We start from the raw sequence: 26,325 nt of genomic DNA on the forward strand, positions 1-26,325 counted from the left end.
AGTAGAGTAGCGTGTTGTGATGAAAGGATTAAGCATTGAGTTTTTTTCTTTGTTCATTTTCATCTTGAAAGCGTTGGCACAGGATGTTAAGATGTTCATGGCAGTGATTATTTTCGCCGAGATTTCTGTAAGGTTGGATTGGAAAGGGATGAATATTGTGACGTCATCAGCGTAGATGAAGGGATTATGGCCGGATTTGGCTAGGGATTTGGCTAGGGGAATCATCATAAGGTTGAAGAGGATCGGGGATAGAGGTGAGCCTTGGGGGACTCCGCATTTTGATGACCACGTAGGCGATATTGATGAGGTTGATTTGACCTGATATGATCTGGTGGTGCTAAAACTTTTTATCCACTTGATGATGTTTCCACCGATCCCTAGTTTGTCCAATAGTTTTGTGAGAATATTGTGGTTTACCATGTCAAATGCACTGGATAGGTCAAACTGCAGAAGAAGTATTTTGTTGCCAATTGATATTTCCTGTTTGAACCTGGATATCAGGGTGAGCAGTATTGTTTCTGTGCTGCGTGCAGGTCGAAAATCAGATTGTGATTCATGTAGTATGGAGAACTTTTGAATGAATTCGTTAAGTTGGGAGGCCACTCTATTTTCCATCAGTTTGGTTAGAAGAGGAATGGAAGCCACAGGTCGATAATTAGTGATGTCATTCGCTGGTTTCTTGGGGGGTTTCGGTATTGGTGTAAGTAGAATATTGCCGTGTTCGGAGGGGAAGGAGCCTTGTTGAAGTAGGAAATTTAAGTGGGTGGTGAGTCTGTGACGAATCGTTCTGGGGCATTTTTCATAAGATAGTTGAGGCACGGGTCCAGGTGGCAGTGAGACGGAAAGTTTGGATAGTGCTGAGATTTCCATAGTGCAGAGGGGGGTGAAATTTGTCCAGCAGCGATCTGCTGGGATCTCTTCAGAATCAGGGTCCAGTTCATCAAGAAAAGTGTCAATATTGGTATCATCATTGGGAATTGTGTTGCACAGATTAGTGATTTTATCATTGAAGTATTTGGCCAGTTGATCGGCAGATGGACAATTTGAGGGTGAAGTTGTTACTGGGTTCGTGTTAAGAAGATTCTTTATGATATTGTATTGTTTTTTTATGTCTGTTCCGGTGGCTGTGATTTGTTTTGTGTAGTATGTTCTTTTGGCTCATTTAATTTCATTCTTGTATTTCTTTTGTGTTTGTTTCCACGTATTCTTCTTTTGATTTGCTCCAGGTTTTTTCTAGTTTTCTGGTTTCTTTCTTTAGTTTTTTTAATTCTTCGTTGAACCATGGAGAGGGTTTTCTCTTTGTGTGTAGGGTTTTGGAGTGTATCGGTGCAATTTCATCCAGAATAAGTTTGCATCTGTGGTCCCAATCTGTAAGGAAGTGGTTTGTGTTTGGGTCTATCGACCAATTGTTGTCGTAGATAAGTTGCCAGAAGGTATCTTTTTCTATTCGTCCTCTGGTTTTAATTGTTGTGGGTTCCGGTGATTTGGATTGGTCTTTTTTCTTCCATTGTATAGATAGGGTTGCTTTGTGGTAGTTGGACCAGGGAGAGGTGACCCAGTGGATGTCTGATAGGAGGAAGTTTTGCTCTGTAGAATGTTTGTGTGTGATGATGTTGAGTGAGTGGCCTTTATTATGGGTTGGTACTATTGGAGGAAGGTTGAAATCACATAGTTGGAGAAAGTCTATACAATCCCGGGTGTGGGCAAAGTTGGAATCTTCTAGGTAGAGGTTTAGGTCCCCTAGTAATAATATATTGGAGTTGTTGACGCATGCATTTGATATAAAGTCCATGAATGTGGTTTGGTTATGGTTCCAGTTATTGGGAGGTCTGTAGAATGCAGGTTAAATGTTCGTATAGCATGGGGCTATATAGTTTTATAGAGGCAATTTCAAGTTGAGTTCAGATGGATTCTGAGGTGGGTTCTGCGGAGAAGTGTGATCTGTAGATGAGTGCAATTCCTCCTCCTCTTTTGTCTTTTCTAGGCCAGTGTGATATTTTGTAGTCCGGAAGACATGGTTCGTTAATGATAGGGTCTTCTGATTGACGGATCCAGAAATGCTTTGCCTTCTGCACAGCTTCATCGTTGGACGTGGGAGGCTGAGTTAGGTGTCCGTTATGACAACATGGAATGGGCAGCTATGGAAGCTGAATTTGTTAAAACATCTCCTCCTGTGAGCATTCAAGAGAATTGTGTGAAAGCACTTTACCAGTGGTACTTGACGCTGGTGTGACTTCATCATATGCCTTCCCACTTTGTTGGTTTCACTGAGGAGAGCTTGGTACTATGGGCCATATTTAGTGGTGCTGTCAGAAGGTGGTCACCTTTTGGAAAATCGGTGCATGCTCAGTAAGGGAACTGCTATTTTTCTTTTTAACAAGTCTCTTCTGGGGTCTCAAAGAGATGGCTGTTTGCAAAGCAGTGCTTCAATGCGGCTTGCATTACAATTGCCTGGGCCTGGAAGCAACCCAGTTGTTCATTTCTGACTAAATGATATAATACGTTATAGTATATTTGTGAGATGGAGAAACTTTTAGCAGACCGACGGACCCAACGCAAGTGGGAGAAAGTATGATCACCGTTGCTTGATTCTGTTCGCTAGTTTCTTGGGAAGTTTAATTTTGATTATTTTCTGATGTGTTTGGTGGTGTGGAGGGGTGGGGGCTCAGGGGATTGGGGTGTTTCCTTGGACCTAAATGTGAGGTCCATCGGAAATAAAACCACTACAAAAACTGGATAGAACTTCATACACCAGGCCTGTACAAGAAGTCTGTCCTCTAGGCTACAAATACTTATCTGTCTCGAGAAAGCTGAGGAAAGGAGGTGGTCTAGGCCTCATGTACAATGGAATGTTTAAAGTAACTGACTGACTTGCTTCAGTCCTCAGACCTAGAAATAATGGCTTGCAAAACAAAGGACACCACTCTAGTAAACTCACTGACATGCATACTTTTCTACTGCCCACCAGGAAAATGGCATCAAGCTACTAGGAGACATAAACTTACACTTAAATTTGATAAATGACCCTGAGGTTCAGGATCAATCCAACTTCCTTGAATCTCTAAATCTGTACAGCCCACCAGAACAGACGACTCACAAAAAGGGTAAGCTGACGAGTTGGAGAAACAATGAATTCTCTGTAAACCTGGAGGATGTAATGGGGCAGTTCTACAAACTGAAGAGTAGCAAATCTCCTGGACTGGATGGTATTCATCCCAGAGTATTGACAAAACTGAAACATGAGCTTACAGAGCTATTGTTAGAAATATGTAATTTATACTTAAAATCGAGCGTGATACCGGAAGATTGGAGTGTGGCCAAGGTTGCAGAGGAGAAGCCACCCCCACCTCTCCCTCTCCTTGTCCGTTCCTCTAACTCCCCAACCCCTTCGTCCTTTTCCTCCTTTCCCGAAATCACTGATGAGGAAACAACAAATCTTCTCTCCTCCTCAAAACGAACTACCCGTTCCTCTGATCCCATTCCTACCCACCTTCTTAACACCATCTCTCCTACTCTCACCCCTTTTATCTGTCATATCCTCAATCTTTCACTTTCCACTGCGACCGTTCCTGATGCCTTCAAACATGCCTTGGTCACACCACTCCTTAAGAAGCCTTCACTTGACCCTACCTGTCCTTCCAACTATCGACCCATCTCCCTCCTCCCCTTCCTTTCCAAGTTACTTGAACGCGCCACTCACCGCCGCTGTCTTGACTTTCTTTCATCTCAAGCTGTTCTTGACCCACTCCAATCTGGCTTTCACCCTCTTCATCCAACTGAAACTGCACTTACAAAAGTTTCCAGCGACCTGTTACTGGCCAAATCCAATGGTCTCTATTCTATCCTCATCCTTCTCAATCTATCCACCGCTTTTGACACTGTTGATCACAGCTTACTCCTTGATATGTTGGATTCCAGGGCTCTGTTCTTTCCTGGTTCTCCTCCTACCTCTCACTTCGCACCTTTAGTGTGCACTCTGGTGGATCCTCTTCCACTTCTATTCCACTACCAATCGGTGTACCTCAGGATTCTGTTTTCGGTCCTCTCCTGTTCTCCATCTACACTTCTTCCCTTGGCTCTCTGATATCATCCCATGGCTTTCAATACCATCCCTATGCTGACAACTCCCAGATCTATCTCTCTACCCCCGAAATCTCAACCAGCATCCAGACCAATGTATCAGCCTGCCTATCTGATATCGCTACCTGGATGTCTCAACGTCATCTGAAACTTAACATGGCCAAAACCGAGCTTCTCATCTTTCCCCCTAAACCCACCTTTCCTCTCCCCCCTTTCTCTATTTCTGTGGATGGTACTCTCATTCTCCCTATCTCATCAGCTCATAACCTTGGGGTCATCTTCGACTCCTCTCTCTCCTTCTCTGCTCAAATTCAGCAGATTGCCAAAACCTGTCGTTTCTTTCTCTATAACATCAGCAAAATCCATCCCTTCCTCTCTGAGCATTCTACCAGAACCCTTATCCACACTCTTATCACCTCTCGCTTAGATTATTGCAACTTGCTTCTCACCGGCCTCCCACTTAGCCATCTCTCTCCTCTTCAATCAGTTCAAAACTCTGCTGCGCGACTCATTTTCCGCCAGAGTCACTATGCTCACATTAGCCCTCTCCTCAAGTCACTTCACTGGCTCCCTATCTGTTTCCGCATTCAATTCAAGCTTCTCTTACTGACCTATAAGTGCATTCACTCCACCGCTCCCCAGTACCTCTCCACTCTTGTCTCTCCGCCCCCCCCCCCCTCGGGTACTCCGTTCTGTGGATAAATCTCTCTTGTCTGCCCCCTTCTCCTCTACTGCTAATTCCAGACTCCGTTCCTTTTATCTCGCTGCACCTCATGCCTGGAATAGACTTCCCGAGCCTGTATGTCTAGCCCCGTCTTTGGCTGTTTTCAAATCCAGGCTAAAAGACCAACCTCTTTAATGCTGCTTTTGACTCCTAACTACTACTCACTTGCCCTGTACCCTTTTATCCCCACTTCCTAAATTCCCTTACCTCTTAGTTGGTCTGTTTGCCAGTCCTATTTAGATTATGTGCTCTTTGATCAGGGACTGTCTTTTCGTGTATGGTGTACAGAGCTGCGTATGCCTTGTAGCACTACAGAAGTTATAAGTAGTAGTAGTAGGAGATCCAGAAAATTATAGACCAGTGAGTCTGACGTCGGTGCTGGGCAAAATGGTAGAGACTATTATTAAGAACAAAATTATAGAGGAGGAGTGGCCTAGTGGTTAGGGTGGTGGACTTTGGTCCTGGGGAACTGAGTTCTATTCCCGGCACAGGCAGCTCCTTGTGACTCTGGGCAAGTCACTTAACCCTCCATTGCCCGCCGCATTGAGCCTGCCATGAGTGGGAAAGCGCGGGGTACAAATGTAACAAAAATAAAATAAAGGGGCTCATTTTGAAAGCACTTAGACTTACAAAGTTCCATAGGTTACTATGCAACTTTGTAAGTCTAAGTGCTTTGAAAATATACCTCAAAGTCAACATGGATTTAGTGAAGGGAAATCTTGCCTCACCAATCTACTACATTTCTTTGAAGGGGTGAACAAACATGCGGATAAAGGTGAGCTGGTTGATATTGTGTATCTGGATTTTCAGAAGGCGTTTGACAAAGTACCTCATGAAAGATTCCAGAGGAAATTGGAGAGTCATGGGATAGGAGGTAGTGTTCTATTGTGGATTAAAAACTGGTTAAGAGAGAGAAAACAGAGAGTAGGGTTAAATGGTCAGTATTTTCAATGGAGAAGAGTAGTTAGTGGGGTTCCCCAGGGTCTGTGCTTGGACCGCTGGTTTTTAACATATTTATAAATGACCTAAAGATGGGAGTAACTAGTGAGGTAATTAAATTTGCTGATGACATAAAGTTATTTAAAGTAGTTAAATCGCGGGAGCATTGTGAAAAATTACAAGAGGACCTTACGAAACTGGGCGTCTAAATGGCAGATGAGTGCAAGTGCAAAGTGATGCATGTAGGATAGAGGAACCCGAATTATAGCTACCTCACGCAAGGTTCCACGTTAGGAGTCACAGACCAAGAAAGGGATCTAGGTGTCATCGTTGATGATACGTTGAAACCTTCTGCTCATTGTGCTGCTGCGGTTAAGAAAGCAAATAGAATGTTAGGTATTATTAGGAAAGGAATGGAGGATTGGCCTAGTGGTTAGAGTGGTGGACTTTGGTCCTGGGGAACTGGGTTTGATTCCCACTGCAGGCACAGGCAGCTCCTTGTGACTCTGGGCAAGTCACTTAACCCTCCATTGCCCCAGGTACAAATAAGTACCCGTATATAATATGTAAGCCGCATTGAATCTGCTATGAGTGGGAAAGTGCGGGGTACAAATGTAAGAAAAAAAAAACAAAACAAAAATGAGGATGTTATAATGTCTTTGTATCGCTCCATGGTGCGACCGCACCTCGAATATTGTGTTCAATTCTGGTTGCCGCATCTCAAAAAAGATATAGTCGAATTAGAAAAGGTGCAGAGAAGGGCAACGAAAATGATAAAGGGGATGGGACAACTTCCCTATGTGGAAAGGCTAAAGCGGCTCTTCAGCTTGGAGAAAAGGTGGCTGAGGGGAGATATGATAGAGGTCTATAAAATAATGAGTGGAGTTGAACAGGTAGATGTGAAGCGTCTGTTTATGCTTTCCAAAAATACTAGGACTAGGGGGCATGCAATGAAGCTACAATGTAGTAAATTTAAGACGAATCGGAGAAACTTTTTCTTCACTCAACGTGTAATTAAACTCTGGAATTCATTGCCAGAGAATGTGGTAAAGGCGGTTAGCTTAGTGGACTTTAAACAAGGCTTGGACGGCTTCCTAAAGGAAAAGTCCATAGACCGTTATTAAATGGACTTGGGGAAAATCCACTATTTCTGGGATAAGCAGTATAAAATGTTTTCTACTTTTTTGGGATCTTGCCAGGTATTTGTGACCTGGATTGGCCACTGTTGGAAACAGGATGCTGGGCTTGATGGATCTTTGGTCTTTCCCAGTATGGCAATACTTATGTACTTATGACCTAGTTGCATACACCAACAACACAACATCCAGCCCACACACAGAAATGGGAAAATGGTCCCTCCTGGTCTAGTCAGACCACTCCTACTAGACTTCAATATCATCTGGATACAACAAAATGCAAATACCCGAAAATATAAACACAAAACCCCATACAAAACTAAAAAGGTTGATGGCACAAAATTTTGGGACAAGGTAGATGAACACTACTCAAGGAGTGAACACTAGAAGATTGAAATAAGATCTGTGAGAACATTCTAGACAGTATGGCCCCCTATGAAACTAAAACAAGAATCAAAAATTAGTAAGAAGAAATGGGTCAATGTGGAACTCTGGCTAATAAAGACAACATGTAGGTGCCTAGAAGAATCTGGAAGACAAAACTGAGATAAACAGATCAAACTGGAGAAAAACAGCATCCAAATATAAAATCAAATTAGACAATGCCAAAAAAATCCATTACTCCAAACTGATTGAAAATGACATCACCAACACCAAATGTCTCTTCTCTATAGTTAACCTAACAAATGTTGATGGAATCACTATCCCAACTGAAGAATCCATCCAAACAGCAGAACTAGCCTTCTATTTCAGAGAGAAAAATCACCAAAATTAGAGTACAGTTCAGCAACAATACTGACAAGGAACATATAACCAAACACTATGAATCAGCAATACCCACTGATATGACGTGGGATAACTTCCACACAATCAAATGGTCTGAATTAGAATTCAACTAATTGGGAAATTCTCCAAATTCAACTCCCAACTAGACATAAAACAAACCTTATGAGCTGTGCCTCTCCAAAATTAAAATCCATACTGTATGATTGGCTGACCGTCTACCTGTTACTTCCCACAATCGCTAGGGAATATTATCCTTACCCTCATACTGAAAAACAAACAAGAATCCTGGGCCAATGTGAACAACTACCGAACGGTAGCATCCATACCGTTATGATAAAGCTAATGAAAGAAATCAACACCATACAGAACTGAATATCTAGAGAGATTTGATATACTACACAGCTCACAATTTGGATTACGAGCCAATTTCAGAACCGTCCACCCTATGTGCTCTGATAGATGACAAATACTCTTTGAGTTAAGGGAAAGAAAGAACTCATCATGCAGTTTGACCTTTCAAGTGCTTTTGATGTGGTGGACCACGAATTACTAACAACCACCCTAAACAACATTGGCATAACAGGTCATGTACTAAATTGGTTGTGCGGCTTCCTGATAAACAGATCTTATCTGGTTAGCATGAATGTAAAATACTCTGAAAGATGGTCTACAAGAAATGGCTCGCCACTCGCTCCCATTATATTCAACTTTCTCATGGTCTTCTTGGGATACACCTTCGAAGCAGAAGGTTTCTGAGTTTTTACATATGCAGACATCACCATACTAATTCCAACCAATGACGACATTCACTCAATAAAACAACGCACAGAGGAATGTATAACTACAGTCTGGATGGCCAAAATACAATTAAAACTAAATTGAGAAAACAAAATTCCTCCTGGCAGGCCAAAACACAACTATAGAACAAAACAACTTGTTCATAGTGAATAATTTACCCTACAAACTAGAACCCTCCCTCAAAATCCAGGGCATTTCAATAGACCAAAACTTATCCTGGGAAACACAGGTGAATAGGACAATCAAGGCTTGCTTCTTCCAAATCCACCACCTCAGACGAATACGAAAATACTTTACACAAGAACAATTCAGATTCATAGCACAGGCTTCGATTCTAACTAAGCAACATAATCTACTTAAACTGTTCCAAAAACCTCTTATGCAAACTACAGACAACTCAAAATACAGCCATAAGACTTATCTATTGTCTGAAAAAATTCAACAGGGTCTCATCTATATGCCTGCAGAGGCCAGAATTGTCTTTAAACTCTGTTGTTTTGTCTTCAAAACCTTTCAAGGTTATGCTACTCAATACATATTTTCTCTAATCACAACTCTACACTCAGGCTAAAGGACAAAAACCTATTAACCTATCCTTCCCATCCTACAAAGATTTTGACCTCAAGAGACGTTTCTCAAGCCTATTCCTGTACTAAGCCACCAAATTCTGGAACTCCCTAGCAATGCTCAACATCAACTGCTACACTCAATTCCGCAAATTCTTAAAATCCGTTTTACTCAAGAAATATGTACTGTCAAACTCTCTGTAAAACTGTGTTGCTGTACCTGCTCCTTTTGTTAGAGCATTTCCCACCAGATAATGTTGTTCATGTAACCGAGACCCCAGTGAAATGCCACTGACTTTCTAACCCCTAACCCGCTCTATAGTCTGCTATGAAACTGACATCCCAATGTAATTACTGTTGATCTCTTTACTCTGTAATCTGCATCTAACCTTTCAAGGTGTGAGTGGAATATAAGAACCAGGCAAAGTAAAGTAACATAGTAAATGACGGCAGACAGACCTTTTGGGACCATCCAGTCTGCCCAATAAGGTAAACTCATTTACATGGTATGTGATACTTTATTTGTATACCAGAGTTTGATTTGTCCTTGCCTTTCTCAGGGCACAGACTGTAGAAGTCTGCCCAGCACTGTTCTTATACTAAGTTCTGAAGCTAATATCGAAGCCCCGTAGAAGTCTGCACAGCTCCCATTTTGTTTCCCAATTACCAGCGTCGCCACCCAATCTCCGCTAAGATTCCAAGGAACCATTCCTTCTAAACAGGATTCCTTTGTGTTTATCCCACGCATGTTTGAATTCCATTACCGTTTTCATCTCCACCACCTCCCGCGGGAGAGCATTCCACATATCCACCACCCTCTCCGTGAAAAAATACTTCCTGATGTTAGTCCTGAGTCTGCCCCCCTTCAACCTCAATTCATGTCCTCTAGTTCTACCGCAAGAAAATACCAGCATAAAAATATAAAATCACAGTGCAATACAGGCAATAGGATGGAGACAGATAAGGAACTTATAGAAGTCAGACCTTCTGCAAGTGAAAGGACAGTTTTGTTTTTTTTGTGTGTGTGTTAATAGGATAGAATAAAAAGGGGGGTGAAACAGAATAAAGGAGTCAATACTTTATCAGGAAGATATTAAGGAAAATATTGAAAGATATTAAGAGCAGGACACAGGTAACCTCAGTTACCAATCAAACCAAGTCTGAAAATGCTCAGCGTAGATATAGCTCACAAGGTAAACTTAAGTTCTGTTTTTTTTTCTTTTACCAAACAGATCTATAAAAACTGCCCCTCCTCCAGAGCCATGAGTCACCAGATGCTCTGTAACCAAATTGATTGAATTAAGTCTCTGGCAATGTAAATTCAACACACAATTCTAAAGAATGCAGGAGGCTGGTTACTATTTTTATACAATGATTGTTTCCCTTCATTTCCTTAAAAATTGAAGGTACTACAAAGTTTGTCTGTGTTGTGCAACCGTGGGATTGCTAACTTCCTTTTATGGCGTGTTTGCTGTTTTCTTTTCATTCACTGGATGTATCCCATTTACACAATAAAGCTACCTATATAATTAAAAAAAAAAAAAAAAAAAAAAAGTTTGTTCCTTGCTTCAACTAAGAAGCCAGCTGGGGCTTCTGTGGGTGGGACTGGTGAGGCTGAGAACACAAGGCCTGAGGGTTCTGGGCAGAGAAGGAAGGCGGTGGAAACCTATGCCTTTGAGAGTAGTATGATTGCCGCCTAGGACCACTGTAAGGAAGAAGCTGCAGCTGGAGGGTGCCAAAACAGTATGTTTCTTAAATAAGGTAAGCAACCTTTTCTACCTCATCTCCAAACAGATTGTCACCTTGGCATGGAACTTTCATCAACCTCTTCTAACTGCTGGTTCCAGGTCAGAGACACACAGCCATGAAAGTCTGACCTACCCCACACCCATGGTGGAGAGCCCGCTATGTCAACAGAATCGTAGGTACCCCTGGCCAGATACTTTCTGCACTCCAGCTGCTTACTGGCTAACTGGTGAAGCTCTGTGGCTTGCTCCTGTGGGAGAGAATCCACAAGACTGTGCGTACTATGGACCAAAGACTACAAGTAAAGGTAATTGTGCCTGCAATTGTGGGAAACTGTGGGGTATAAATGAACCATAAATAAATAAATAAGTAAGTAAGTAAGTAAGTAAAGGCAATGAGCATCAAGCTGTGAAAAACCTTCCTCCCAAAGGAGTCTAGTGTCTGAGCCTTTCTACCTGGGGGCACCGAGGCATGAGTCCTGGAGCTCCTAGCTCCTTTGATGGCAGATTCGACCACCAGAGAGTGGTGAGGCAGTTGGCCCTCTCGAATCCGGGAGCATTCTGGATACAATACTGTGTATCCACCTTCTGAGGGACAACCTGCACTGAGAAGGGAGATTCCCAGTTTGTCAGTGCATCCTTAAGGATAGGGTGCAATGGTACCATGACCCCTTCACCTTAGGACACTTGCAGTCCAGGAGAGTTAACATCTCTGCCCTGAGCCTCCATCTCCAACTAAAATGGGAAGGCAGACACCATTTCCCTGGCAAAAGCAGTGCGAGAGACCCTCAGATGGAGATTTTCTTCAATCGTGAGGTAGGGAGGGATCAGAAGCTACCCCATATGATGACTCCTCTGAGAAGTAATGAGGGTCCTCCTCTGAGTCCCATGAATGGTCCCATTCAGACTCTTCACCATATTCAAACTGGGCTGAGCCTGTGCCTGCCTTGGCTCAATGGAACCCTGTCCAAACCCTGAAGAGTGCCAAGGTACAGCCCTACTCTCTGACTCTGGGGAAGCTTCCTCTCCCAACACTGAGAGTGGTACTGTATGTGTCAATGTCAACACCCTTTGGGTTGCTAGCATGGATGGAGTCTCAGGAAGAATCGGGGGCTGATTCAAGGCTGGCACAAGCGTCCTCAATGCCCGAACAGTTTGCAGCTGCAGCATCTGCGCCAGCTGCTCCCTAAGCATAGCTTGGAACCATTCATCAAAGGAAGGCAAAGGCAGGGGAGCCAGGAGAGAGGCAGCCTAGGAAGATGTCGGTGCCAGACCAATAGCAGGGATCTGGCTGCCCGGAAACTTGAACATTGGCACCTCTTCCAAAGAGGGGGAGTGCTCCTCCCGGTGCCAGTGCTTCTTGGGTACCGGTGATTCTGATGGCCAGTGCTTCCAGCACCGTGCATTGATGAGGACCAATGCTTATGCTTTTTGGGCTTCCCCCAATGTTCATTATTGCGGTCCGGTGCTGACGAGGGCAACGTTGAACCCATACATGCCCTCCGTGTCAAGTCCGATGCTGACCGGTCTCGAGGCCTACTCTCAACTCCCACTCCCAATGTCGAGAGAGACCTTCTCAATCTCAGCACGCTACTAGTGGATGTTGAAGGCTTGGAAGCCATCAACATCGATGCTTCTAGTGCTGATGATAATGCACTGGACTTCGAGGAGCCAAAATGTTTATCCTGTTGGACCTGCCGCGCTGTGTCCTCAACTTTTGAAGCTACTGGGGGGAGGGGGGTGTGGGCCATCGAGAAAATAATTGTGGCAAAACTCCTCAACTGTGAGCAGAAAAAGGGACAATGTTCAACTTGAGGTTGGTGCTCAGGCCTAAACGGGCCTAGCAACTCATAAAAAAGAAAAAATTACCAAATTTAAGGGAAATAAAGAAAATAAAAAATAATTTAAAAGGAGAAAAAAAAACCTCCACATGCGAAGGCACAGCGAAAGAGATGTAAGCACTGCGAGGAGAAAATGAAGACACTTCCTCCCTGCTCTGTGGAAAAACTAAGACTGCGGAACCCATGCTTCGCACAGAAAGGCACCACGGTGTGGCACAGTGGGACGCCGCTAGCAAGTTCTAGCTTAATTTTGCTAGCCAGCAGCCACATGGGGCTCCGTTGGATGATGTCATCCAGCTGTGAGAATAACAAATGGCATTGCTTGTCCTTGGGAATTATCATGACTGCTACCCTCCGTTGAAAACTGATCCAACTAATTCTTGCTTCCTTCCACTGACTATGGTGAGAACATCCCTCCCCCCCACCCCTACTGAGTAATCCAACATTATATCCTTCTTTTCACTTGGAAGTGAACACAGATATGTCAGAATCTTAGGCCCGGAAAGCCTGCAACCAGGTGTCTTACCCTGAGGAGATACTATCTCCAATGATCAAATGTGGAACAAAGCATTTGGTGGGTTAAGGGGGAGAAGATGGCCTATAAGTACACAGGAATAAGGGATCTTCCTGTAACTACTGTCTCCCATTGTTTATCCAAGAGCCCTCCTAGAAAATAAAGGTTAGCAGTTCCCCATTCATAAACAGCCTTACCACAGAGGCACTCTCTTCCTCCTCTTGCCCAGCCATGGGAGTACTCTAGCACTCTCAGCATTGTCACAGCCAATCTGGGGTTCCTTGTGTGTGGGGGAAATGGATGTGTGTCATCTGCAAAAAGGGTACAACTGTTCCTTCTAAACTTTTGGCAATGTCACAAATACAATGAACAGAATTAGCCCCAGTACTGCGTTTCCTTGAGGCACTCTGCTACGCACATTTCTTTCCTGAGTAAATTTCATTCCCCACCACCCGCTGCCACCTATCAAAGCATTCTTTAGACCTGGTCTACACTTCACCAGAATTAGGGCCTACAGTCTTTCTGACAGCAGCCTACTCCTAGCTACCACACTGGACAACATGTCTGCACCATCTGCTGGAAGACAAAAATACAGAGGAGCTGAAGGAAGTGCCGATGCTGTATAAGGGGAGTGAAGTTAACTTTGAACTGGTTTTCTGTCACCATCTACTAGCAGGGGAACATAACTTGCATGTCTGGCCTGGATAATAACAGTCACATTTCACACATACTGCCACCCCACTAATTCAATCTGGTTATCTCAATATATTTTGGCACCATTAGTCGTTACCTTTCATTGTCACAGCACGAGATGTCAAACTTGTGGAAATCAAAGCATGCCCTGGCTGCTCTCCAAAGACTAAGAGAACAGCAATTGTCTACGTCACTCCTCTTTCCTCACAACCCCTGCCTACTGGACAGCACACCATCTGTGTTACCTTTCTCTTTGTGACCCCTGGCCTACACAGATTATACATGTGGAAGAATGGATGAAAGGATACAATCTTCAAGATCCACCTCTTCAGACAGGTTCATCTTGCTGGTGATTGTGGAGAAGATGAGCCGTTTTTTGCCGCCGGTCAGGCAGTGGGAACTTCAATCTTGCGGTCCAGGCGGCCAGGCCGCAGCAGTGCAGGATCCAGAGTGTCTGCACGGTTTGTGGCCATAATCACCTGAGACCCAAGAAAGTACAGAGTTGTATTACAATTAAGGCACAGGGAAATACAGTGACATACCCAAGACATCAAAATGAGAATGTTACATCTTTTTCACTAGTTCGCAGACATTTATTTGGATTTTTGCTCACACCTTTTTCAGAAGTAGTTCAAGGTGAGTTCTGTCCCTGGAGGGCTCACAATCTAATCTTGTACCTGAGGCAATGAAGGGTTAAGTGACTTGCCAAAGATCAAAACGAGCAGCAGTAGGATTTGAACTGGCCACCTCTGGATGTCAAGACTGGTGCTTTAACCACTAGGCTACTCCTCCACTGTGACACTTGTGTAATTCAAAAACAAGAGATTATATACCATATGTTGTATTCACCAATATGGAAGTCCAACATGTTTGAGAGGAATTTCAGGTGTGAAGTACCACTCGGAGTAGAAGTAGGTGAACTAGCACTTGCAGTTATGGCAATGAGGAATACAGTTTTCCAGGTGAGGCGTTTGAGTAACGCATTACCAAGGGGCTTTAGAGGAGCCCAGTGAGAATACTGAGATCCCACTGAGGATGTGGAGGATGGATAGGGGGGTCCTTGTATTAAGCAGGCATGTCATGAAACGAGAACAAGAATAGAGGGGCAGGGGTACCCCAATCAAACAGTCCAAATATGCAGCAATGGCAGGAAGATGTGGGTTGGCAGAAGTTGTCTGGAGACCCGAATTAGACAAACCTAATACTGCCGATAGGAGGCAGACGATGGGTATGTGATTGTTATGCACCTGTTCGAAAATCCCTTTGAACTGATATGATCTTTTAGTGGGCAGCTTCCTGGAAGCTAGGATAATGTACCAGTGCAGTGTGATGCGAATTGGTGTTGCTTTGTCCTGGTGAACTTTATGCAGCAATTTCAGGGACTGGGGTGGGGGGAGGAATGCATATAGGAGGCCCCAATCCCAGGAGATAGCAAAAGTATTGTGTGCTAGTCTACAGCACATTGGGTATAGGGAGCAAAAGGTGTTGCTTCTTGCATTGTGGGGAGCAGCAAAGAGGTCAATATCTTGCGATCCCCCCATGCTGTATATTTGTTGGGCAGCTAAGTCACCGAGTGACCACTTGTGTGGGTTAAGTCTGCAACGAGTGCATCTGAGTTGATTTTGGTTTCCAAGAAGATATGTGGCCTCAAGTGTGGCTCCCAAGGAAAGTGCCCCAAGTACCAGATGCTGGTGGTTTCATAGCAGATGCAGTGACCCAGAGCCTCCCTTTTTGCTGATGTAAACATAGTGACATGGTTGTTGGTTTGTATCAGAATGGTTTGGCTGCATAGCCAATTTTGGAACATTTGCAGGGCCAGCTATTCTGCCCAAAACTCCAACTGGTTGATGTGCAGGAAAGTTCCTGAGGGGGAGGTGGGCGACTAAAACAAACAGTGACCAAATTCAAAAATACATGAAAAGAACTACATGAAACAAAGGAAAGACTAGAAATAAATGAAGGAAGGTACACCTCTGACCACCTTGTTGCACAGACTGGATGGACCGTATAGTTTTTATTTGTTGTTTACTATGTCCTGGGTGCACACATGCAACGAGTAAGCTTCCCATTCTAGTTGAAGAGGCGTCTGTTGCCAAGATGGTAATACAAAAAATGGCATGGGAAATGGGTAGCCATTGGAGAGAGTTACACTGTCCCACCAGTTTAGGGATTTTTTTTTGACCGTCTGGGAGAGCAGAAGTTTTATGGACATGATATTTATTTCATAAAGGTTGAGGGTGCCACTAGAGCAGACACATGTGAAGTCTTGCAAATGGAACAATGTGAACCACTGAAGCTATATGCCCCAGAACTTGCATGTACAGTTTGCTTCCTGTCTTCAGTAAGATATAGTTTAGCTTTTGGCGTGTCCAGTAGAGCACTGATGTAACGGGATCATCTGGCATGGCACCAAGATGGATTCTGAGCTGTTGATGAAAAATCTAAGATTGAGCATGGAGTTGGTGGCCTGGGGATAGAGTGTTGCACACGTCTTGTGCCACCTGCCCCGACACTAGTCAGTAGTTCAGATAGGGAAAGTGACCTCTCCTGTGCAGATGGACAGCTGCCATTAGTAGCCACCAGGTGACTGTGGAGAGTGCAGGAGAGTCTGAACTGGAGGACCATTCACTGGTAATGATTTAGAAATATGAACCAAGGAATTGACAGTGATGTAGATGGATGGGTATTTGCACATAAGCATCTTTGAGAATTAAGAGGCTAGCCAATTGTTGGCATTAAGTTGAGGGGTGATGGTGGCCAGTGAGTTCATCTTGAACTTGTTTGTGAACAAATGTGTTTGAGATCTTGGAGGTTCAATGTGGGCCAAAGTCCTCCTTAAGGATGAGGAGCAATTGAGAGAAGAACTTGGAGCCCCAGTAAGCCTGTGGCACCAGCTGTGCTTGTGGCATGTGTGCTTGTGAGAGATTTTAGCTCTGAGGCCAGGAATGCATGTGATGAAAAGGAATGCTGGAGGGCTTGTTAGGAACTCTTTGGGGTGGGAATTTGGAAAGGATTGTTTTGGTACTTGTTGGTGATGATTTTTTGAACCCACTTGTCTCTGGTGATAGATTGCCATACCTCTTTACAGAATCTTATTCTGCCCATACTAGTTATTACAGCTCCTGTTTCAACCAAACCTACCCAGGTTTGGTTGAAACAAGCGCTGTAATAGCTTGTTGCTTACGCTGTCGAGGCCTCTGATGTTATGGCTGCATAGATTGGTATTGTCGTATGGTACATGCTGGAATCTCCTACTGGAATAGCAGGGTTGAGAAAAGCTTTTTTTTTTTTTTTTTTTTAATGGATTGCTGACCCCTTCAAAAAACACTGGCTGGTCACTCGTGGAGGTGGAGTGCTCCCAGAACATGGAAGAATGTTTCAAAGAAAAAGTATCCTTCCCTTTTTCACCAAAGAGATCCTCACCCATGCAGGGGGCAACTACAAGATGGCCCGAGGCCCAAAGGCACAATCTTCTGTATGCTCTTTCGGCAATAACTTCAGTGAGGGATGAAGTTCTAAGAACTGTAGGATGCATCAAAACTTGCAAGTCCAAAGTTAGATAACTGTTCTTGCAAATCATCTGGACAGTGTGTAACTTTAGCTAATTTTTGGATAACAGAATCTTCAGACTATGACTAACCCCTTTGTATACATAGCAACCTATAATCTTGAGTGTTTTCTGTTTCTTTTCGGGTGGCACACTGGCCTGTGATTCGGTACTTCTGGCTTTGTTTCTGACACCACTGACTGGTCGGGAAGTTATGAGTGTATATAACCTAGAGGACGGTGAACTCTGTATTTGAAAATCCAGACTGAGTGAAAGCGGCATTTGCCAGAGTTTGAATTGGAGGCTTTGGAGGGCTTGATTGATTGGTAGGCCAAGAGCCCCTTTGGGAGCCCTAAGTGAGTGTAAAAAGTTGTTGAAATTTTGCAGTAGACTCGAATTAAACAGCTTTCATAACCTTTTGGAGAAATTTTGGGTAGAAAGTATCTTTTCCTTGGGGTCTGAAATGGGATCCCATGGGGCATCTGCCAGGTCTGAGGAAGATGGTTCTTCAGAGATAACAGGGCCTGATGGACTCCATGGTGATTCTTTTATGTGGGTCCACTGCTGTTTGTTCAGGTACACCGGGAACACAGTATATGAAGGCAGATAAAGATCCACAAAATCCATCTAGTCTGACCAACAAGGTGGTTAGAGCCATGCCTGCCACTCTGTGCAGGCCCCAGTCACCCATGCTTAAATGCTGTTACCAAGTCTCCAACATGCTAACCTTATAGGCAGTCAAGATGTCATCCCCTCCCCCCTGACCTGCACAGCACCCTCACTCGCAGCACATAACCATAAAGTGATCTATAACATTGGATTTGCCGAAGCTTCACCTGACTTTTACCATTTGAGGGACACAGACCATAGAAGTCTGGCATCAGCCTCGGCTCCCCCAATGCTAGAGTTGCTGAATCTTCTTTCGGTCTTGTCATTTGCGGGACAAAGACTGCAGAAATCTGTATGGCATCAGCCTCAGGTCCCACTACTCTTGCCCCAAGATAACACCACAACAGCCATGTTGTGTTTGTCCTCTTTCAATTTAGGCATACCCGGTGTCTTATCCCATGCATTTTGAATTTGCTCACAGTTTTTGACTCTACCACCTCTCCTGGAAGGGCGTTCCAGGCGATTAGAACCCTCTCTGTGAAGAAGCCTGATGCTACTTCTAAGTAGCATACCCAGTCATACCAGGGTACAAATTATATTGTAGTGATAGGATAGATCGAATTGGTGGAAGGGTAGCATTGTATGTTAAGGAGGTCCTTGAATCAAATAGACTAAAACTTCTGCAGGACACAAAACACATCTCAGAATCCCTATGGATTGAAATTCCATGTCTAAAGGGGAAAAGGATAGTAATAGGAGCGTACTACCGCCAGCACTGCCAGGATAGACAGATATAGAATTGTTATCAGAAATTAGAGGTGCTAACAAACTGGGCAACATAATAATAAAGGGAGGAGGAAATATTCTAGACCTAGTTCTTAGTGGAGCGCATGAGCTGGTGCAGGAGGAAATGGTGATGAGGTCGCTTGATAACAGTGATCATAGTATGTTCAGATTTGTTAAGCAGAAACAGGAAACCAAATATGTTAGCATTTAACTTTCAAAAGGAGACTATGATAAAATGAGAACAACAGTGGGGGTGGGGGGGGGGGGGGGGGGGGGAATTAAAGAGAAGCAGCTGCCAAGGTCAAAAATTTACATCAGGTGTGGATGCTGTTCACAAATACCATCCAGGAAGCCCAGGTGAATTATTTTTATTTATTTTATTTATTACATTTGTATTCCACATTTTCCCGCATAGCAGTAGGCTCAATGTGGCTTACAGGTTCCGGAGATTAGAGTACCAACTCCAAGAATATATACAGAGTGGAAAATAGAGTAACAGTTGGTGCAATGGAAGCTGATAAGGTTCCGGAAAGAGGAATACAACTCTGGGACGAATATATAGTAGCATATAGAGAGAAGTAATCCCAATGAGGCTGATAAATTTCAGGGGATGGGACTACAGCTTCTAGTGAGCAATACAGAGTAGGATAAGGGTAGAAGTACATTAATTATAACTGGAGTGGTAAAATTCGTACAGTTTGAAGTATAGGATTATGTGGAAGGGGTATTGTTCGATAGATGTGATGCATTGTTAATGAATTAGTTTGGGTCTCCTGGTAGGCTTTCCGGGAAGAGGTGAGTCTTGAGGTCTTTTCGGAATTTTAGATGGGTATTCACATTTCTAATGTTTCTAGGTAATGCGTTCCAGAGCTGGGTGCAAATGTAGGAAAAGCTGGATGCATATATTGATTGTATTTTAGTCCTTACAGTTTTGTATGATGCGGGTTTAGAAACATTCTGATGATTTGATGTATGTTTCTAGTTGGTTAAGTCGATAAGTTCGGTCATGTAGGTTGGAGCCAGACCAGGATTACTTTATGGACCAGAGGTGCAAATTTGAAGGCTATTCGTTCTTGTGGTTGGTAGCCAGTGCAGTATTTTGCGTAGGGGTTTAGCACTTTCGAATCTTGTCTTTCCAAAAATGAGTCTAGCTGCCATGTTCTGTGCGGTCCTGGAGTTTCCTAAGATCTGTTCTTTTCATCTGTCACGACTGTGACTATATTCCCTGTCGGACTTGCTTTGGGGTTCCCTCCAGCTAAGCATAAGTCAGCATGTAAATCCTGAAGCCTGGGTGGAAATCCTGAAATCGTTCCAGTCCAGGCTAGTCCATTCCGGGATCTTGTTCCAGCCAGGCTGTGCTCTGCTGGTGACCTCACCTGTAGTGCCTTTATTAAGCACCTGGGAACTTTCAGGCTTTGCCTTTGCATCGCTATAGGTCAGTTAGTGTGCTTCTGCACTTCTGTTTCTGTGTTCTGTCTGTGGGCTTTTGCCTTCTGCTTCCGTGTTCTGTCTGTGGGCTTTTTGCCTCCTACTTTAGTGTGTCTGTTTGTGGGCTTTTGCCTTCTGCTTTAGTGTGTCTGTTTGTGGGCTTTTGCCTACTGCCTTAGTGTGTTGCTTTGTGGGCTTCTGCCTTAGTGTTCTGTCTGTTTGTGGGCTTTCTGTTTTATTTCCCTGTGTGTTGGTGGCTGCCTGGTGTTCAGCCTTCTGTTGTGTTCAGGTAGTAGGTGGTAGCTGCAGCCCAGCTTTGGGTTTAGTCCTTGTCGGTCTATTTTGTGTTCTTGTTTCCCTCTGCCTTTCCCTTCAGTCCTTGTTTGTGCAAGCTTGTTGCTGAGTCCTGTTACCAGTTCTGTGTCCTGATTCTTGGCCCTGTTAGTCAGCTTGCTCTTGAGTTCTTTCCCCTGTGCGTGTTCCTGCACCTGGGGGCTCAACCCCTGGGGAATGGTGGTCAAGTGTAGGTGAAGTCTGTTCCAGTCTCGTATCCCTGCCTGCTTATCTATGTCTGCAGTTCCCTGCCGTGTTGGTGTGTGCCCAGTACTGGGTAGGGTTTTGCCTGCCACTGTCGCTCTATGGCAGTGGCCCAAGGGCTCACAAATCCTGTTTCCCTGAGGCATTGACAGCATCCCGCATATACGGTGTTACAATAGTCAACATGTGATAGTACCATTGTTTGAATTATGTTGCGGAAAGTTTCCCTTGGGAAGAATGTTTGATCCGTTTGAGTTTCCACATTTAATGGAATATTTTCTTTGTGGTGCAGAGGCTTGGTTCTCCAGGGTTAGGTTGGTGTCAATAGTAATTCCAAGGATCTTCAGTTTGTCCGATATTGGGAGAGTATGTTCCGGGGTTTTTGTGGATTTATTTATTTTATTTATTTAGATTTTGCTCACACCTTTTTCAGCAGTAGCTCAAGGCGAGTTACATCAGGTACTCTGGATATTTCTCTATCCCAGGAGGGCTCACAATCTATTTGTACCTGAGGCAATGGAAGGTTAAGTGACTTACCCAAGATCACCAGGAGCAGCGGTGGGATTTGAACTGGCCACCTCTGGATTGCAAGACCGGTGCTCTAACCACTAGGACACTCCTCCACTCCCTGAATGAAGGGAGGTTTGTTTTGTGATGAGAAAGACATAATAAGGCAGTGAGTTTTTTTCCTTGTTGAGTTGAATGCCGATGCCCAGGCATCCATTAAGCTTAAATTAGTCTTTATTGCAACAGTGATTTCTGTTGGATTAGAGTTGAACAGTATGTAATGGTGACATCATCCGCATACAGAAAAGGATTAAGATTTTGCTTGTATAGGGCAATGAGCAAGGGGGATCATCATCAGATTAAATATATGGGTGAGAGAGGTGAACCCTGGGGTACACTCTGCAGTTGGTACTCCATGATAGTGATATGTTTGAGTTTGCTTTTACCTGATAAGATCTTGTGGTTTAAAACTCTTGATCCATTTGAGTATATTCCCTCCTATGCCTATCTTGACAAGTATTCTTAATAGTATATAATGGTCAACCATATAGAATGCGCTGACAAGTCTAATTGCAAGAGGAGTATGTTTTTACCTAATGCGATTTTCCTTTATGAACTTGGCTAGGAGAGTTACCAGGACGGTTTCCGTAGTGTGGAGAGATCTGAAGCCCGACTGTGATTCATGAAGGATTGAGAAATTGTTGATGTATTCAGTAAGTTGTTTAGCTACAATGCTTTCCATCAGTTGGTTGTAAGTGGGATGATGCCACAGGTCGGTAGTTGGTGATATAGTTAGTGTCTTATGGTAATGGTTTGAGTAGTATATTACCTTTGTCTTGGGGAATATGTCATGCTGGAACAAGAAGTTGAGGTGGAGGTAAGTTCAGTGATGAATCGAGTGGGGGGAGGGGGTTCATTAGATAATTGGGGAAGGTGTCCAAATAACCTGTAGAGATCTTATTGGTTGCTAGTGCTATGTTTCTTGTGTGATCTAGCCAAAATTTGTCCGTTCGGTCGGCTGGGTATTCTTCTGAGCGTGGGACTAGCTCATAAGGAAGGTATTTATTTATTGTTGCATTTGTATCCCACATTTTCCCACCTATTTGCAGGCTCAATGTGGCTTACATAATGGCGTAATGGCGATCGTCATTATCGGAATGAGTGGAATTGCATTAAAGTTCATAAGTGACATAGAGCATATTTTCAAAGCACTTTGGGAGGCTAAGATCCAAAGGTTTCTATGGAACTTTGGGAGGCTAAGTGCTTTGAAATGAGCCCCATAGTAACATAGTAGATGATGGCAGAAAAAGACCTGCACGGTCCACCCAGTCTGCCCAACAAGATAAATGCACATGTGCCATTTTTGTGTATACCTTACCTTGATTTGTACCTGTCTTTTTCAGGGCACAGACCGTATAAGTCTGGCCAGCACTATCCCCCACCTCCCAACCACCAGCCCAGCTTCTGGGGATCCCTTCCTTCTAAGCAGGATTCCTTTATGTTTATCCCACGAATGTTTGAATTCTGTTACCGTTTTCCTCTCCACCACCTCCCGCGGAAGGGCATCAAGCATCCATCACTCTCTCTGTGAAAAATACTTCCTGACATTTTCTTGAGTCTGCTCCCCTTCAATCTCATTTCATGTCCTCTACTGCTACCGCCTTTCCATCTCCGGAAAATGTTCGTTTGCGGATTAATACCTTTCAAATATTTGAACGTCTGAATCATATCACCCCTGTTTCTCCTTTCCTCCAGGGTATACATGTTCAGGTCAACAAGTCTCTCCTCATACGTCTTGGAACGCAAATCCCATACCATTCTCGTAGCTTTTCTTTGCACCGCTTCCATTTTTTAAACATCCTTCGCAAGATACGGCCTCCAAAACTGAACACAATACTCCAGGTGGGGCCTCACAACGACTTATGCAGGGTTATTAAAACCTCTTTTCTTCTGCTGGTCACACCTCTCTCTATACAACCTAGCAATCTTCTAGCTACGGCCACCGCCTTGTCACACTGTTTTGTCGCCTTCAGGTCCTCCGATACTATCACCCAAGATCCCTCTCCCCGCCTAACACATATGTCTCCCGTGGATTTCTACTCCCTAAATGCATCACTTTGCATTTCTTCGCATTGAATTTTAATTGCCAAGCCTTAGACCAATCTTCTAGCTTTCTGCAGATCTTTTTCATGCTTTCCACTCCCTCCTGGATGTCCACTCTGTTGCAATCTTGGTGTCATCCGCAAAAAGGCAAACTTTACCTTGTAAGCCTTCGGCAGTATCACTCCCAAATATATTGAATCAAATCGGCCCCCAGCACTGATCCATGAGGCACTCCACTACTCACCTTTTCTCCTCTGAGCGAACTCCATAACCACCATCCTCTGGCGTCTGCCCGTCAACCAGTTCCTAATCCAGTTCACTACTTCGGGTCCTATCTCAGCCCGTCTAGTTTATTCAAGAGCCTCCTGTGGGGAAACCGTGTCAAAAGCTTTGCTGAAATCTAAGTAGATTACGCCATAGCAAGTCCTTGATTTAATTCTCCGGTCACACAGTAAAAGCATTCAATGAGATTCGTTTGGCACGATTTCCCTTTGGTAAAACCATGTTGTCTCGGATCTTGCAACTTATTTGCTTCCAGGAATTCACTATCCTTTCCTTCAGCATCGCTTCCATTACTTTTCCAATAACCGAAGTGAGGCTTACCGGCCTGTAGTTTCCAGCTTCTTCCCTATCACCACTTTTGTGAAGAGGGACCACCTCCGCCGCTCTCCAATCCCTAGGAACCTCTCCCGTCTCCAAGGATTTATTAAACAAATCTTTAGAGGACCCACCAGAACCTCTCTGAGCTCCCTCAATATTCTGGGGTGGATCCCATCCGGTCCCACTGCTTGTCCACCTTTAGATTTTTAAGTTGTGCATACACAATCTCTTCCGTGAATGGTGCTATTTCCACTCCATTCTCACATGTACGTTTGCCAGTCAATTGCGGTTCTGCTCCAGGATTTTCTTCTGTAAAAACAGAACAAAAGTATCTATTTAGCAAATTTGCTTTTTCTTATCTATATAGCGGTTCTCAGCATCTTTCAGTCTCACAATTCCCTTTTTAGTCTTCCTCCTTTAAGCAGTCAGGTACAGAGTTCATTTCCGGAGTAAGAAATAAAGTGGTATTGCGTTAAAGTTCAATGGTGACAGAGTAAATTAAGCAGTCAAGTATCGAGGGTTCGGTTTTGTCCAGTTCTGGAATAAGTTTTGTTATCTGGTATTTAGGATAGGTCATTATGGTATGCCTTTTGAACAGGTTGGTTTTAGTGATTTTCGGAAGTTTGTTAGGTCGTGCATTGTTTTTATGTCGTTTCGTAGTGCATTTCACAGTTGCGTGCTTATGTAGGAGAAGCTGGATGCATATGTTGATTATATTTTAGTCCTTTGCAGCTAGGGTAGTAGAGATTCAGGAATATGCATGCTGACCTTTTTTGTGTTCCTGGTGGTAAGTCTATGAGGTCTGTCAGGTAGACCAGGGGCTTTGCCGTGAATAATTTTATGAACCAGTATGCAAATTTTGAACACAATACGTTCTTTAAGTGGAAGCCACTGTAGTTTTTCTCTTAGGGGTTTGGCACTGTCGTATTTTGTTTTACCACATATGAGTCTGGCTGCGGTGTTTTGGGCAGTTTGGAGTTCTTAATGATTTGTTCATTGCATCCAGCAAATTGCAGTAATCTAGATGGCTTAGCACCATTGATTGTACCAGGCTGCGGAATATTTCCCTTGGGAAGAAAGGTTTTATTCTTTTGAGTTTCCACACTGAATGGTACATTTTCTTTGTGTGGTTTTTCACTTGACTTTTAGTGTGAGATTCGGTCGATTGTAACTCCGAGAATTTTCAGGCTATCTGAGACAGGAAGGGTGTAGCCTGGGTGTTTATAGTGGTAGGTTTGTTCGTGTTGTATTGTGATGAGTGGATGAGATATTGTGTTTTTCTGCGTTGAGTTTTAATTGAAATGCATCCGCCCATGAATTCATGATTTGGAGGCTGTGTATGATTTCATTTGTGATTTTTGTTGGATCATGTTTGAACGGGATGTAGATCGTGACATCGTCTGCATAGATGTAAGAATTAAGGCATTGGCTGGCTAGCGATTTGGCTAAGGGTGTCATCATTAGGTTGAAGAGGGTCGGTGAGAGCTGTGATCCCTGGGGTACTCCACATTCTGGTATCCATGGTGATGTGCTCAAATTTGATATCACTTGGTATGATCTTACGGTTAGGAAGCCCTTGATCCAATTAAGTACGTTTCCACCGATCCCGAAGTATTCTAGGATGTTGAGTAGTATTTTATGGTTTACCATGTCGAACACACTGGACATGTCGAATTGTAGGAGAAGTACACTATTGCCAATTGCAATTGCTTGTTTGAATGTGGTTAGGAGAGTGATTAGTACTGTTTCGGTGCTCTGGTTGGATCGAAATCCTGACTGTGATTCATGTAGTATTGAGTATTTGTTTAAGTAGTCGGTAAGCTGCTTGCTTACATGCTTTCCATTAGTTTGACTGCCAGAGGGATGGATGCTGGCCAAGGGTATCATCATTAAATTGAATAAGATCGGTGAGAGGGGGGATCCCTGTGGAACTCCGCACTCAGGTATCCATTTGGCTGATGTAGTCGAATTAGATGTAATTTGGTATGATCGTGTGGTTAGGAACCCCTTGAACCAATTGAGAACGTTGCCTCCAATTTCGAAGTACTCGAGGATATGTATTATTATTCCATGATCAACCTGTCGAAGGTGCTAGACATGTCAAATTGTAGTAGTAGTATGTTCTTGCCGGTTGCAATCATTTGTTTGAATTTGTTCATGAGAGTAACTAGTACTGTTTCAGTACTGTGGTTGGACCGAAATCCTGACTGGGAGTCATGTAGTATTGAGAAGTTGTCTAAATAGTTTGTGAGTTGTTTGGTCACCATCCCTTCCGTTAGTTTGGTTATTAAGGGAATGGATGCTAGTGAACTAATTAGTTAGTTCACTAGCACTTTTCTTTGCGTCTTTGGGTATGGGGGTGAGTAAAATATTTCTTTTCTCCTTC

General features: G+C 43.7%; 1 protein-coding gene across 1 annotated transcript in view; it reads right to left on the reverse strand.

Moving 5' to 3' along the window:
* Nucleotides 1–26,325, reverse strand: part of PSMC4 (proteasome 26S subunit, ATPase 4) — a 360,239-nt gene that overhangs the window by 32,495 nt on the left and 301,419 nt on the right. Inside the window, 3 exon segments of the mRNA XM_030212086.1 lie at nucleotides 14,131–14,197; nucleotides 14,199–14,222; nucleotides 14,224–14,301. Coding sequence (XP_030067946.1) covers nucleotides 14,131–14,197; nucleotides 14,199–14,222; nucleotides 14,224–14,301 — 169 coding nt within the window.

Source organism: Microcaecilia unicolor, chromosome 8 (genome assembly GCF_901765095.1).
Source record: "Microcaecilia unicolor chromosome 8, aMicUni1.1, whole genome shotgun sequence".
In the NCBI taxonomy this organism is placed as follows: Eukaryota; Metazoa; Chordata; class Amphibia; order Gymnophiona; family Siphonopidae; genus Microcaecilia; species Microcaecilia unicolor.